Source organism: Natator depressus, chromosome 3, assembly GCF_965152275.1.
Source record: "Natator depressus isolate rNatDep1 chromosome 3, rNatDep2.hap1, whole genome shotgun sequence".
Taxonomy (NCBI): domain Eukaryota; kingdom Metazoa; phylum Chordata; order Testudines; family Cheloniidae; genus Natator; species Natator depressus.
In genome coordinates, this window is record NC_134236.1 from 83979056 (window position 1) to 83994215 (window position 15160).

The 15160-nt window shown below is 40.6% G+C and overlaps 1 protein-coding gene across 1 annotated transcript in view; it reads left to right on the plus strand.

Annotated features, from left to right (window-relative positions):
• Positions 1-15160, plus strand: part of ARMC2 (armadillo repeat containing 2) — a 119758-nt gene that overhangs the window by 29588 nt on the left and 75010 nt on the right. The window contains exons 6-7 of the mRNA XM_074948204.1: positions 5845-5921; positions 14690-14782. Of these exons, the coding sequence (XP_074804305.1) occupies positions 5845-5921; positions 14690-14782 (170 nt within the window). The remainder of the gene's footprint in view (positions 1-5844; positions 5922-14689; positions 14783-15160) is intronic.

Sequence of the window (15160 nt, forward strand, 5' to 3'; positions counted from 1 at the left end):
TGGGAACTACAGGCCAGTCAGCCTCACCTCAGTCCCTGGAAAAATCATGGAGCAGGTCCTCAAAGAATCAATCCTGAAGCACTTACATGAGAGGAAAGTGATCAGGAACAGTCAGCATGGATTCACCAAGGGAAGGTCATGCCTGACTAATCTAATCGCCTTTTATGATGAGATTACTGGTACTGTGGATGAAGGGAAAGCAGTGGATGTATTGTTTCTTGACTTTTAGCAAAGCTTTTGACACGGTCTCCCACAGTATTCTTGTCAGCAAGTTAAGGAAGTATGGGCTGGATGAATGCACTATAAGGTGGGTAGAAAGCTGGCTAGATTGTCGGGCTCAACGGGTAGTGATCAATGGCTCCATGTCTAGTTGGCAGCCGGTGTCAAGTGGAGTGCCCCAGGGGTCGGTCCTGGGGCCGGTTTTGTTCAATATCTTCATAAATGATCTGGAGGATGGTGTGGATTGCACTCTCAGCAAATTTGCAGACGATACTAAACTGGGAGGAGTGGTAGATACGCTGGAGGGGAGGGATAGGATACAGAAGGACCTAGACAAATTGGAGGATTGGGCCAAAAGAAATCTGATGAGGTTCAATAAGGATAAGTGCAGGGTCCTGCACTTAGGATGGAAGAATCCAATGCACCGCTACAGACTAGGGACCGAATGGCTAGGCAGCAGTTCTGCGGAAAAGGACCTAGGGGTGACAGTGGACGAGAAGCTGGATATGAGTCAACAGTGTGCCCTTGTTGCCAAGAAGGCCAATGGCATTTTGGGATGTATAAGTAGGGGCATAGCGAGCAGATCGAGGGACGTGATCGTTCCCCTCTATTCGACATTGGTGAGGCCTCATCTGGAGTACTGTGTCCAGTTTTGGGCCCCACACTACAAGAAGGATGTGGATAAATTGGAGAGAGTCCAGCGAAGGGCAACAAAAATGATTAGGGGTCTAGAGCACATGACTTATGAAGAGAGGCTGAGGGAGCTGGGATTGTTTAGTCTGCAGAAGAGAAGAATGAGGGGGGATTTGATAGCTGCTTTCAACTACCTGAAAGGGGGTTCCAAAGAGGATGGCTCTAGACTGTTCTCAATGGTAGCAGATGACAGAACGAGGAGTAATGGTCTCAAGTTGCAATGGGGGAGGTTTAGATTGGATATTAGGAAAAACTTTTTCACTAAGAGGGTGGTGAAACACTGGAATGCGTTACCTAGGGAGGTGGTAGAATCTCCTTCCTTAGAGGTTTTTAAGGTCAGGCTTGACAAAGCCCTGGCTGGGATGATTTAACTGGGAATTGGTCCTGCTTCGAGCAGGGGGTTGGACTAGATGACCTTCTGGGGTCCCTTCCAACCCTGATATTCTATGATTCTATGACACTAAACTGGGAGGAGTGGTAGATACGCTGGAGGGTAGGGATAGGATACAGAGGGCCCTAGACAAATTGGAGGATTGGGCCAAAAGAAATCTGATGAGGTTCAACAAGGACAAGTGCAGAGTCCTGCACTTAGGACGGAAGAATCCAATGCACCGCTACAGACTAGGGACCAAATGGCTAGGCAGCAGTTCTGCAGAAAAGGACCTAGGGGTTACAGTGGACGAGAAGCTGGATATGAGTCAACAGTGTGCCCTTGTTAAGAAGGCCAATGGCATTTTGGGGTGTATAAGTAGGGGCATTGCCAGCAGATCGAGGGACGTGATCGTTCCCGTCTATTCGACATTGGTGAGGCCTCATCTGGAGTACTGTGTCCAGTTTTGGGCCCCACACTACAAGAAGGATGTGGAGAAATTGGAGAGAGTCCAGCGAAGGGCAACAAAAATGATTAGGGGTCTGGAACACATGACTTATGAGGAGAGGCTGAGGGAACTGGGATTTTTAGTCTACGGAAGAGAAGAATGAGGGGGGATTTGATAGCTGCTTTTAACTACCTGAAAGGTGGATCCAAAGGGGATGGATCTAGACTATTCTCAGTGATAGCAGATGACAGGACAAGGAGTAATGGTCTCAAGTTGCAGTGGGGGAGATTTAGGTTGGATATTAGGAAAAACTTTTTCAGTAGGAGGGTGGTGAAACACTGGAATGCGTTACCTGGGGAGGTGGTGGAATCCCCTTCCTTAGAAGTTTTTAAGGTCAGGCTTGACAAAGCCCTGGCTAGGATGATTTAGTTGGGATTGGTCCTGCTCTGGGCAGGGGGTTGGAGTAGATGACCTCCAGGGGTCCCTTCCAACTCTGTTGTTCTATGATTCTATGAGGCTCTGCTATTATAGTCCCCTATGTGAAAAAGTAGCAACATGCCCAGCAATCATATCTTGATAGAGTACGTGTAATTTCTCTTTCAGAAAATAGTTGTGTATTTTCTAAATTAGCTGTACAGAGTAGTGGAGCATGTTTCCCAAAAGTAAAAATCTGCTGTATGGAGGCAGGTAGTAAAGTAACATCATTCCTACAGATCATTCTCAGACTTCTGCCAATGGTAGGGTTTGAATTTACAGTGCGTGGGGGTAGCTCAGATTCAGTGGCCAGTGCCACAGCATGTCCCCGTGAGCTACCCACATAATCTAACAATGGGCTGCCTAGAAACCCTCTTTCCTAGCCTTGCTGCACTCTCTCACTTCAGTAACTTCGGTGTGCGAGTGTTTGGTACATGCCATTCTAAACAGTCAAATTCTTCTAACTTTTTCAATATTGCTTCCCTTAAGGGGTAGTGGGTGCCATGCACTAGCTGAGATCCATGCAGAGAGATTGAGCTTAATTGGGAGATGATTAGCATCATGGTCTGAGCTGCAGGTGTGTGCAAAAAAAATTTATAACCTGTTGATTTTGTAAAATGCTGGTGTTTGGAGGGAGAGTTGTACCTATTGAGCATGGGATTCCCAAGATCATAAATGTGGGCGCCTAACCCTACCTAGCACGCTTATGAGGCACAGCAAATTTCAAGAGAATCTGAGTAAGAATGAAGATTTTAGAGCGCCTAGCTCTGATCTACACTACACAGGTTGACACAGGGCAGCTTATATCGACCTAAATATGTCAGTGTACACACTACAGCCTTGCTCCCGCCGATGTAAGTGCCCTACTACGATGACATAACTCCACCTCCAGGAGAGGTGTAGGGCTTATGTTGGTGTAGTTGGGGCGCTGCAGTGTCTATGGGGACGCTGCGTTACTTACATCAGCTGTTGGCTGCCATTCTTGTCAATTTCAGGGCTTTATGCTGGAGCCGTGAAAGTGACAAGAAAGCCTGGTGGGCTCTGGTTGCCCCCTGTCCCTGCTCCTTGCTCAGGGAGTCAAGAAGCCCAGGTGGCTGCCCCCCGCTCCTGGCAGAGCTCTCAGCTCCCCACTGTCCCCTTCTTCAGTTGGTGGAAGCGCTCCTAGTGAGGACACGCACCACTGACAGGAGGGCAGTGTGGACATCAGCCATCGCAGTAATTACTGCAGTGGCTGTAAGTTGATCTAGCATAGGTCGACTTAAGTTTATGGTGTGGACATGCCCCTGGAAAAGCTGTCCTTTAAATAATTAAGTTTTAGCAGCACTTTCTAACGTGGAACCGGTGCTCCACTATAACATAATTTCCTGAGAAGTATCTAATCAAGCAGAGTCAGCCAGTCTAGCCCACTTCGTAGGCCGAGTAAATTTACAAAAGTTTTGTTTTTTATTCTGTCTTCATCTGTTGATAGAGTAACTTTTATCTGCTATGTGGACTGACAGGCGTTTAGGCCTCAAACCAGCAAAATACTTAAATAAGTGTTTAACTTTAAACCTTAGAGAAGTCCAATTAACAGATAAGACCTTTCCAATAGCATTGTTTGCACATCTCTATTCTCTATATGAAGGACATTTAAGGGGATGAATTGTATCAGTATGTGAGCTATAGTTGGAACAAAATGTGTTAACTTAAATGCATGCTGAAAATAGAAAACATAGATGTACACCACCTTGACCATGATGTCTTCGTTGATAAATAAATAGGAATCTAAAGAAGAGAAACTTTCTCTTTTTAATGGGAGTTTACTACTTGTGTTTTTAAATATCAATGCAATTTTGGCACATAGAGTTATGACAAACACAACAGAACGCAGATGCTGAAATCATGCATTAGTTTCCTTTTTGTCCAAACAAAAACTGATCACATAATGAATAGGAATTTTTACACATCAAAGAATAGCATTATGCAAAAATACTGGGATGTTTCAGCTTGGAAAAGAGATGACTAAGGGGGGGATATGATAAAGGTCTATAAAATCATGAATGGTGTGGAGAAAGTGAATAAGGAAGTGTTATTTACTCTTTCACATAACACAAGAACCGGGGTGTCACAATGAAATTAATAGGCAACAGGTTTAAAACAAACAAAAGGAAGTACTTCTTCGCACAACTCACAGTGAACATGTGGAACTCAGTGCCAGGGGATGTTGTGAAAGCCAGAAAACTATAACAGGGTTCAAAAAAGAATTAGTTAGACCTATCTTCCATGAATTTATCAATGACTATTAGCCAAGATGGTCAGGGATGCAACTGCATGCTCTTGGTGTCCCTAGCCTCTAACTGCCAGAAGCTGGGAGGAGAGGACAGGGGATGGATCACTCAATGACTACCTGTTCGGTTTAGTCCCTTTGAAGCACCTGGCATTGGCCACTGTTGGAAGACAGGATGTCGGGCTAGATGGACCATTGGTCTGACCCAATATAACTGTTATGTTCAAAATTGCTTTACAAACCAGGGGCTAGGTGGTGCGGTTACAGTAGTATATGGACAAAAAGAACAGTCATTATATGCAATGAGCAATAGCTCTCTCAGAGACGTGGAAATTAGAACTTTTCCACTGACGAATGTTGGTCAACTGAGTTGTTCCCCCAGTCTTTGAAGAATGCTGTTATATTCAATACAAATTTTTAGCTCACAAACTATTTTGATAAACACAAATCACTCTATCACAGAGGTGGGCAAACTATGGCCCGTGGGCCATGTCCAGCCTGCGGGACTGTCCTGCCTGGCCCCTGAGCTCCTGGCCTGGGAGGCTAGTCCCCGGCCCCTCCTCTGCTCTGAGCGGCATGGTAAGGGGGTAACAGTGGCACGTGTGTGGCGGTGGGGAGGTTTGGTCGGGAGTCCCAGGGGGCAGTCAGGGGACAGGGAGCAGGGGGCGGTTGGATGGGGTGGAGGTCCTGTGACGGGGCGGTCAGGGAATAGGGGGGTTGGATAGGGCATGGGAGTCCTGGGGAGGGGGGGGTGCGATTTGGGACCGGGGGTCCCAGGAGTGGACAGTCAGGGGACAAGGAGCGGGGGGGGTCCTGAGGGGGACAGTCAGGGAGTGGGAAGTGGGAGGGGGTGAAAAGGAGGCCAGGCTGTTTGGGGGGCACAGCCTTCCCTACCCGGTCCTCCATACAGTTTCGCACCCTGATGTGGCCCGCTGGCTAAAAAGTTTGCCCACCCCTGCTCTATCATATTCCCTATATTAAGGCTTTGTAAAATGCTGAATTTACAAGTTTTAAAATTAGATGAGTCCAAATTTAGTTTGATAACAATAAAAAATAGATCTGTGTGAAGTGTGTTTCTTCAGCTTTCAGTGTTATGTCTACAAATAGAAACACATCAGTTTTTACCTTCCATATTAGTGACATCTTGTGGCATAAATGTGTTTTGTGTTTTCCTTTTTAAATGTCATGGAAAGTTTTCTATTTAAATATAATTGATTTGTATGAATGGTCAAAATAATTTAACTGGAAAGTGTAAAAATATATTGACTTATTAATTATAGTGTACAGTGTTCTTTTATGTATTGCATTTGGAGAAGGAAACATTTTGGTTATTGTACTTTAGTAGAATTTTTTTTGTGTGCCTATTTCTTTTAGTGACCAAATTAAAAATGGTGACAAGGCTTCATCAAATCCAAGCAGCAGTGGCTGGAATAAATCAGGAAGCAAAACAGGTACAATATTCTGAAATCTCTTCTCAGTTCATTTTTCTGGTCCTGTTTTTCTTTGCTTACAACACTTAATCATAGAATATCAGGGTTGGAAGGGACCTCAGGAGGTCATCTAGTCCAACCTCCTGCTCAAAACAGGACCAATCCCCAACTAAATCAACGCAGCCAGGGCTTTGTCAAGCCTGACCTTACTTGCATTTGCAGATGGGAAGTTCACACAAGCAGAAATCATTCAATTTCTGTGTTTCCCTTTTTTCATTTCTTTATGCATCACTGGACAGTGCTTTTTAAAAAATGTTAAAAATTTTTTTAGATCCAGAAGAACAATATTTGAGATTTAATAGATTTGACCTTTAAAACCGTTAAATGTGATTTCCTGATGTTTCAGAAGTACTAATTTTCTTATATTTTGCCTTGAGAATTTGGACCACCAGTGTAAAGGGTATGAATACCTAGGGCAAAATGAGGCTATACCAGTTTACACCAGCTGAGGTTATGGCCCTCAACTTTTTTTCTGTGCGTGTGAATTTTGTTGTAGTTGCGTATCAGATAGTCAATAAATAACGTTTCTCTTATAATATTTTTAACATGCAAGTTAAAAGTGCACAGTTACAAATGCTTGGTAAACGTACAGCAGCTGTTTTGCTGGTTTTTAAAGCTATATTTCTTTAAGTATGGGCTTGATCCTGGAAGATGCTGAGTGCCTCCTGTGAGGTGCACTTCACTTTGCTTGCAGTGACTTCAGTTGAAGTTGTGGGTGCTCATGGTTTTATGGGAAGTGATCAGTAGTTTGTTGCTCATGTTTTACATGTACATAAGTGTCATAAATTTGTATATGTTATGGAAAAGGCCATATGAATTAGCAGAACTTTTTATTTTCAAATTTAGTTGATTAAGAACCCTATTAATAAAATAAAATAAAATAAAATGCTTCAGTTTTGTTAGGTCAGACACACATTTGGTCTTCGGCTATCTCCAGAATAAATTATGGGATACCAATATCAACTCAGATTTACATTTCCCTCCTGATTTGTGTACAACAACAAAAAAGTCTCTCACTGAAATGTAGATATTTTCAAATATGACTTCAGCGATACACTTTTAACTATAACATTTTAGAGAGGAAATAGTGTATTTTAAGTTTAGTGTGCTTGTGGGCAGAGGGTATTCTGTAAAGAAGCTAAAAAGATTAATCAGGTACTGTGTCCCTCTCTAAAACTCAGTGTTGCTAAGGCTCTTGTATTTACATGCTAAAAACAGCAATCAATAAATGCAGGCGATTTAATGTCATTTCTTTGTGACCAGAATGCGAAGCTGTGGTTAAGACCTATAAACCACTGAGACAGCAAACTTTTTTGCTGAACTTTTTGCTTGAGTATTGGTATCCCGTTGAATCATAATTTACACAGTTAGAAGATTAAGGACTATCACTAACGTACTGAAACTATTAATTTTCACCAACATTTTAAAAAAAATCTTCAAGACTGAGAAATACAAAGCCTTATTGTTTTTATATTGTTGTCTTTTTGAATAATCACAACATTTTGTGCTTCTAATTTTTGTTGTTTGAATTAATATAGTATGTTAAAGGCTACTTATGATTTTTTTTCAGGGAGGTTCAAAAGGTATTGTGGAAACATGTAGTATGAAAATACCTGGTTTTAATTAAATTACTTTTGGTTTTTGGATTCCATGTTTTTTTGGTGTATGAGAGATTTAAGAGAAAAGGAGTACTTGTGGCACCTTAGAGACTAACCAATTTATTTGAGCATAAGCTTTCGTGAGCTACAGCTCACTTCATCGGATGTGAAGCTGTAGCTCACAAAAGCTTATGCTCAAATAAATTGGTTAGTCTCTAAGGTGCCACAAGTACTCCTTTTCTTTTTGAGAATACAGACTAACACGGCTGTTACTCTGAAACCTGTCATTATGCAAGATTTAAGAGAGACTACTCTGTGCTCTGATGAAAACTGAATAGCCTTTTAGATTTACAGCATATTTTAGTTTTTAGTGTGACCTTTTACCCTCACACTGCACACATGCACACAAATAATCTTATTCATTGGTACTAATCAGGTGTATAAAGTTGCTACATGCATTCTTGCAATATCGAATTTTTTACATGAATTCAGGGATGGGGTGTCAGAATCATAAGGGCGGAGGAAAAGTAATTCATCTGCATCTAGACTGTGGCAGGAAGCAGCACTGTGAGCTTTTCTAATACTCATATTTCACCTCTGTTCTCTTACATTGTTCAGAGCAGAGCTTCCCTTCATGGCAAATTCTGTGCAGTGTTTTATTAAATGAGCTACTAGTCATTTGGAACCTAAACAATACTATCAGCTCATTTCATTTGGGAATGAAAAAAGTCTGCAAAAGAAATAATCTTTTAAAAATCCTATCTGTCCAGTATATTTCACATGAAACAGCAGCCATTTTACATAAGCCCTAGAAATAGATATTATAAATTTTTACAATGGGTACATTGAATAGTGAAAATTAAGCTACAGAATTTTGATTTTTAAAAGTGAAACCATTTAAAATGGTCAGTTATGAATCTTAATCCTCCTTGTTTCACCCAACCAAATGCTCTCAACACAGACGCACAGATTTAAGGCTTGAGACACTGATCCCAGGAAGAAAGCCTCTTAACTCTTACGTTATTATTATATTGTATATTCTGTTCTTGTAAAATAATTACTACACTAAGATTTATATAATGAATGAACTGTGCAGATTCTTACATTAGTTTGCACATGCTGTCAGGAGACACAGTTTCTGATCAGGTAAGGAGTCTGTCAAGTAAAATTATACGTGCTCTGGTGTTTACAATGTCACCATAGGCACGTTGGTCCCAGAATATTAGAGAGAGAAAGTAGGTGAGGTAATATTTTTTTATTGTACCAACTTCCTTTGGTGAAAGAGACAAGTTTTCAAGCTACACAGAGCTCTTCCTCAGGTCTGGGAAGGATACTCAGAGTGTCACAGCTAAATACATGCTGGAACAGATTGTTTAGCATAAGTAGTTAACACACATTTACAGATCCAGAAACCACCCCAAACACACCAAAAAAATCTGTTATCTACAGCCAGGCCTTCAGATATCACAGAATAGGCTCCAGGAAGAAAGTCCGTGATACACACTTAAAACCGCATTCAAACAAGGACACTCCACCTGAGAGGAGTAGATTGCATCATGGAACGGACCATCCAAATACCCTGAGAGAGCATACTTCAATACAGGGGAAAAAACCTCTTTGGCTCCATACCGATAGTTGTCACCCACTACCCCACACTGGAACCCCCTATGGGGTATCACTAAACAATTACAACCCACACTTTAGGGTGACCACATCCTAAAAGGAATCTTTCCTGAACCCTCTCTTCTGATCCTACCATAACAGATATTATACCTGCAGTCATATCTCCACTGCTACAATAATCAATACCCTCCCAATACACTTTTCAAGATCCATGAGTCTTACACATGCCTATCACAAGGCATGATATACCTCATCCAGTGTGCTAAATGCCCCAATGAGAGCTTTATGGGTGAAACCAGACATTCACTATGCTCTCAAATGAACTCTGAAAGAAAAATGATAAAAGACAAAAATACCCTATCACCCATGGGTGAATGCTTTTCACAAAATGATCACTCCATATCTGACCTCTCAGTTCTCATCCTCAAAGGAAGCCTGCACAACGCTGTCAAAAGATAGTCCTGGAAGCTTAAATTCCTAACTGCTAGACACTAAAAATCATGGTCTTTTTATAAAGACACTGGCATTATGGTTTACTACAACAATCTGTAAACCACTAGCCACCCGCCCCCTTTTTAGTCCTGTGACTTCAGGGGTATTAACAGAGTAAATTGCTTTGAATGGTCCCTTCGAATGTGTTAACTCCTTATGTTAAACAGTCTGTTTCACCTTGTATTTAGCTGTGACACTGAGTACCTTTTCCAGACCTGAAAAAGAGCTCTGTGTAGCTTGAAAGCTTGTCTCTTTCACTAACAGAAGTTGGACCAATAACATATATTACCTCACCCATCTTGTCTGTCTAATACTCTGGTATTTACAGATTTGATCACTTTATTCAACCAAGTAATGTCTGAACTTTGTTTTCCAGCTATTTTTTTTGAAAAAGTAAATCCTACAAGTTATCTTGAACTAGAAATTTATTGTAACTGTTTCTTTGGATTCCGTGATTAAAACATTGAGATAAAAAAAGACTGATTTACAACAGAGTTTGAATAATCTTGGAATAAGAGAAACATGCCACAAGACTTTAATAAATAATGACCCACATTTCCTGTTACATCCAGTCTCTGCTCTGCAGAGTGCAGGGAGACTGCAGGCTGGCTCTACAATAGCCCTAAGAGGCTGTCCACCAGGAGAGAATAGCCAGAGCACTTACTGATGATCCTCTCCTTGGTTTTCCTCTCCACCCCCTCTCATTCTCTGTGCAAGGGTGATAAGGGAGGAACTCTCTCTATGGACCTGATCCAGAGCCCACTGAAGTCAATAGAAAGGTTCCCACTGACTTCAGCGGGCTTTGGAACAGCCACGGTACCAGCTAAGGACTTCCCCATGTTGGGGATGTTCTTTGCTCATGGGATCTGACCAATCCAACCCTTTTTCATAATGGAATCAAAGGAGGCCAGAAGATGTGGGACAATCTGATGGAGTCTAGACTGCAGGTTTCATGTCTGCAGAGAATTTGGTAGAACTCACTGCACCTTCATGGAGATCTTGTTTAGTTTTTGGTTGTCATTATGTACAATCTACTCTTTGTTTAAGTATGGTCCTCACTGCCTTCTCAGTGTCGTTCTTCTCTGGCCAAGAGGCTTGGAACTTAGTGAGTTATACTTCTGGTCAATTGATGCTGCTGTAAACCAATTTAGAGTTAGTTTTTTCCAAAATTCCCCTAAGAAGCAAGTGCCCCAACTCCACACTGCACCTAATTCCTGTCAATTTGGGAAGTGAAAAAACTTAATTCAAGGTTCAGTTTTCAGTCACCTGTTAGATACCACTCCTCTGGGCTGTGGATAGTATTTTAAGGATATTTTATATTAATGGAGTAAAGGAGACAAAATATTATGTTTGAAAATTCTCAGATATTTGAGGTTCACCATTAGCTAAAGTAATATACTACAGATCATTCACCTTGAAACTAGCCAATAAAAAGGTCCAAGAAAATTTTCAGGAGCCTTAGCAATATGATTTTTTTTTTAATCCTCTCAAAATCCTCTTCTCTCTTTTAGTAGCCATCCTTTCTGAACCTTTTTCTGTTTCCTGTAGAGCAAGTCAACTGCTGCCTTCAAGATGTCACCATTGGAGCTAGTAATAAAATTTTCAAAAGCACCTAAAGGATTTAGGAGCACAAATCCCATTGAAAATCAATGAGACTTGTGTTTCTAAATCCCTGAGGTACTTTTGAAAATCTCCACTTCAGTTTTGAGGTACTCCAGAGAGCAACTATGCCACCACCACCACCAAAGAAACACTCCATTTAGCTTAAGTCTCAGGGAGAGAAACATTTATATTGTGTGTTGTAATGTGGAATTATATCTTGATATCATAAACCTAACATTTAAGAACATAAGAATGGTCCATCCAGCCCAGTATCCTGTCTACCAACAGTCGCCAATGCCAGGTGCCCCAGAGGGAGTGAACCTAACAGGTAATGATCAAGTGATCTCTTTCCTGCCATCCATCTCCACCCTCTGACAAACAGAAGCTAGGGACGCCGTTCCTTACCCATCCTGCCTAATAGCCATTAATGGACTTAACCTCCATGAATTTATCCAGTTCTCTTTTAAACCCTGTTATAGTCCTAGCCTTCTCAACCTCCTCAGGCAAGGAGTTCCACAGGTTGACTGTGTGCTGTGTGAAGAAGAACTTCCTTTTATTTGTTTTAAACCTGCTGCCCATTAATTTCATTTGGTGGCCCCTAGTTCTTATATTATGGGAACAAGTAAATAACTTTTTTCCTTATTCACTTTCTCCACACCACTCATGATTTTATATACCTCTATCATATCCCCCCTTAGTCTCCTCTTTTCTAAGCTGAAAAGTCCTAGCCTCTTTAATCTCTCCATGTGGGACTTGTTCCAAACCCCTTATCATTTTAGTTGCCCTTTTCTGAACCTTTTCTAATGTCAGTATATCCTCTTTGGGATGAGGGGACCACATCTGTATGCAGTATTCAAGTTGTGGGCGTACCATGGATTTACATAAGGACAATAAGATATTCTCTGTCTTATTCTCTATCCCTTTTTTAATGATTCCTAACATCCTGTTTGCTTTTTTGACTGCTGCTGCACACTGCGTGGACATCGTCAGAGAACTATCCACGATGACTCCAAGATTTCTTTCGTGATTAGTAGTAGCTAAATTATCCCCCATCATATTGTATGTATAGTTGGGGTTATTTTTTCCAACGTGCATTACTTTACATTTATCCACATTAAATTTCATTTGCCATTTTATTGCCCAATCACTGAGTTTTGTGAGATCTTTTTGAAGTTCTTCGCAGTCTGCTTTGGAAGTCTCACGTGTTTTTTGGATATATACTGTTATAATGGAGGTTGGGTGAAACTTCAGTGAAGCCAGTGGGCATTACAGCTGCATTTCATTCAGGATAAATGTAAGAAGCAGTTAAGTTCATTTTTGGAGTAAGATAGCTGAGATGACAGGAGCCAGCACGCAAAATACAGGCCTCATTGCCAGGCCAGGTAGCAACAGAGCTGTAGGGCGGCAGGGGTGTCTTCCATCAGTGGCCAGTGCCAGATGATTGAGAGGGAATGAATAGAACAAGGCAATTATCAGGTGAGTCATCCCCTGTTGTCCAGTCCCAGCTTCTGCCAGTCAGAGGTTTTGGGACACCCAGAGTATGGGATTGCATCCCTGACCATAGTGGCTAATAGCCATTGATGGACCTATCCTCCATGAAAGTATCTAATTCTTGTTTTAACCCAGTTATACTTCTGGCCTTCGCAACATCCCCTAACAATGAGTTCCACAGGTTGTGTGCTGTGTGAAGAAGTACTTCCTTGTGTTTGTTTTAAATCTGCTGCCTATTAATTTCATGGGGTGACCCTAGGGTCTTGTGTTATGTGAAGGGGTAAATAACACTTTTTTCCATGCTATTCATGATTTTATAGACCTCAATCATATTCCGCCCCCAGTTGTCTCTTCTGCAAGCTGAACAGTCCCAGTCTTTTTCATCCATCTTTATATGGAAGCTGTTCATACCCCTAATCATTTTTGTTACGTTAGAATTGGAAAAGGTACAGAGAAAGGTATCTTTTTTTCAGAGAGGGTGACCAGAACTGTACATGGTATTCAAGGTGTGGGTATACCATGAATTTATGTAGTGGTATTACGATATATTATTTACCACGTTCCTAATATTGTTAGGTTTTTTTGACTGCTGCTGAATGTTCAGCAGATATTTTTAGAGAACTAGCTATGATGACTCTGAGATCTTTCTTGAGTTGTAACAGTTAATTTAGATCCCATCATTTTGTATGTATGGTTGGGATTTTGTCTTCTAATGTGCATTGCTTTGCACGTATCAAAATTTAATTTTACCTGCCATTTTGTTGCCTGATCACCCATTTTTTTGACAATTTTACATGTTACAAAACTCTCTACACATCACTAAAATCCAACTCACCAGTTTGTCCCAGTTATTCTGCACCTTCCTTATCTTTCTTTCGTATACTAGTAGTCCACGTACTAGTCTGTGGACTACTGTGGAAGGTACCTCCCCCGTTTGTACTGGGGCAGAACATTAATGTATTTTGCCTTTGACAAGTTTCTTATTTTCAAGTTCAAAGCTGACTTCAGCTTTGCAAAATATGGTGGTATTCTTGACATGGGTGAACAGAATTGTTGGGAGAGCATAATACATTCTATTAATATAACTTCCCACCACTTACAAATATATATAATGTATATTCTGTTAATACCGTGCAATTAATACCTATTAATGTGGTATATACAATGCCTAACATATATATTGGCTAACATTTGAGGCAATAATGATTGCCTCAAAGAATATACCTTATTCTCATAAATTTTTTCTACTAATAGAAACAACCCATGACACAGCAAATATTGTCTAACTGCTTGAACCAAAAGGGATAGCACTACCACACTCTCTTGAGCATTCTGATCAGCTGGCTATAATTAACACTGTACAGATCATATGAAGGCATATTATTCCTAGTCCAGGTTTTTCTGCTAGATTTTGGATGGCAGGTGTAAAGAATGGGATTTCTGAGTTGAGGGAAATGGTCCTTCCTTCATTCGTACTTCAAACTTATATCCCTGTAATCAAAGACAACATCTGGCCACTATTATAATAATGCTATAATAAGTTATTTACCACAATTTTGAAAATTGAGTTAATAAATTCATAGATTTTAAGGCCAGAAGGAACCATTATGATGATCCAGTTTGACTTATATAACACAGGCCATAGAATTTCACCAGTGCTGCTTTATGAAGGCTTGATCTTGATCCTCGGCTTCTGATTGAACAAGAGCATACCTTTTAGAAAGGCATCCAATCTGATTTCTGTTTGAAGTGTTTATTTTTGAGAGAGTTTAAATTTAAAAAATTGGGATTGGGGGACAAATCAGAAGTTAGCAAACTGCAACATTTTCAGTTAACCTGGTGCATAAAATACTTGTAAAAGTTTTTGTGCTACAGTTAAAACCTCCACCTAATATATGATTATGTTTTAAATGTATTTTGAAGGCTCAGAGAATGACTCAAGAGTAAATGAAACAGAAGAGGAAGAAAACTACTGGAATGTAAGGATTGTACCAATTATGTATGAATTAGAGAATGGTAGGTAATATTTTTTGGATATTTCAGTAATGGTGAATACACATTTTACAGAGCAAATTGAATATGGCGAGGAAGGCTTAATTTTGAATTTCCTCGCTCATGACTTACATGCAAGGCAACCCATTTAAAGTTGCTTTTATACAAAATTGTTGTTTTCTTTCCTTAATGGAGTATATGAAGACACCCTTGTTATCTTTCACAGGCAGGTTAGAAGTGTGTGTAAAGTTAAAATGCCTTATTTTGTGCTGCATTGACCCCTGGGCAACCTTGTGTGTAAAATATTGCAAAATCAGAATATTGTTTTACACAAACTTTGCACATGTGTAAATAATTACATGTGTGCAAGGCAATGGAGGAAAGTGGCCCAAAATGCTTAAT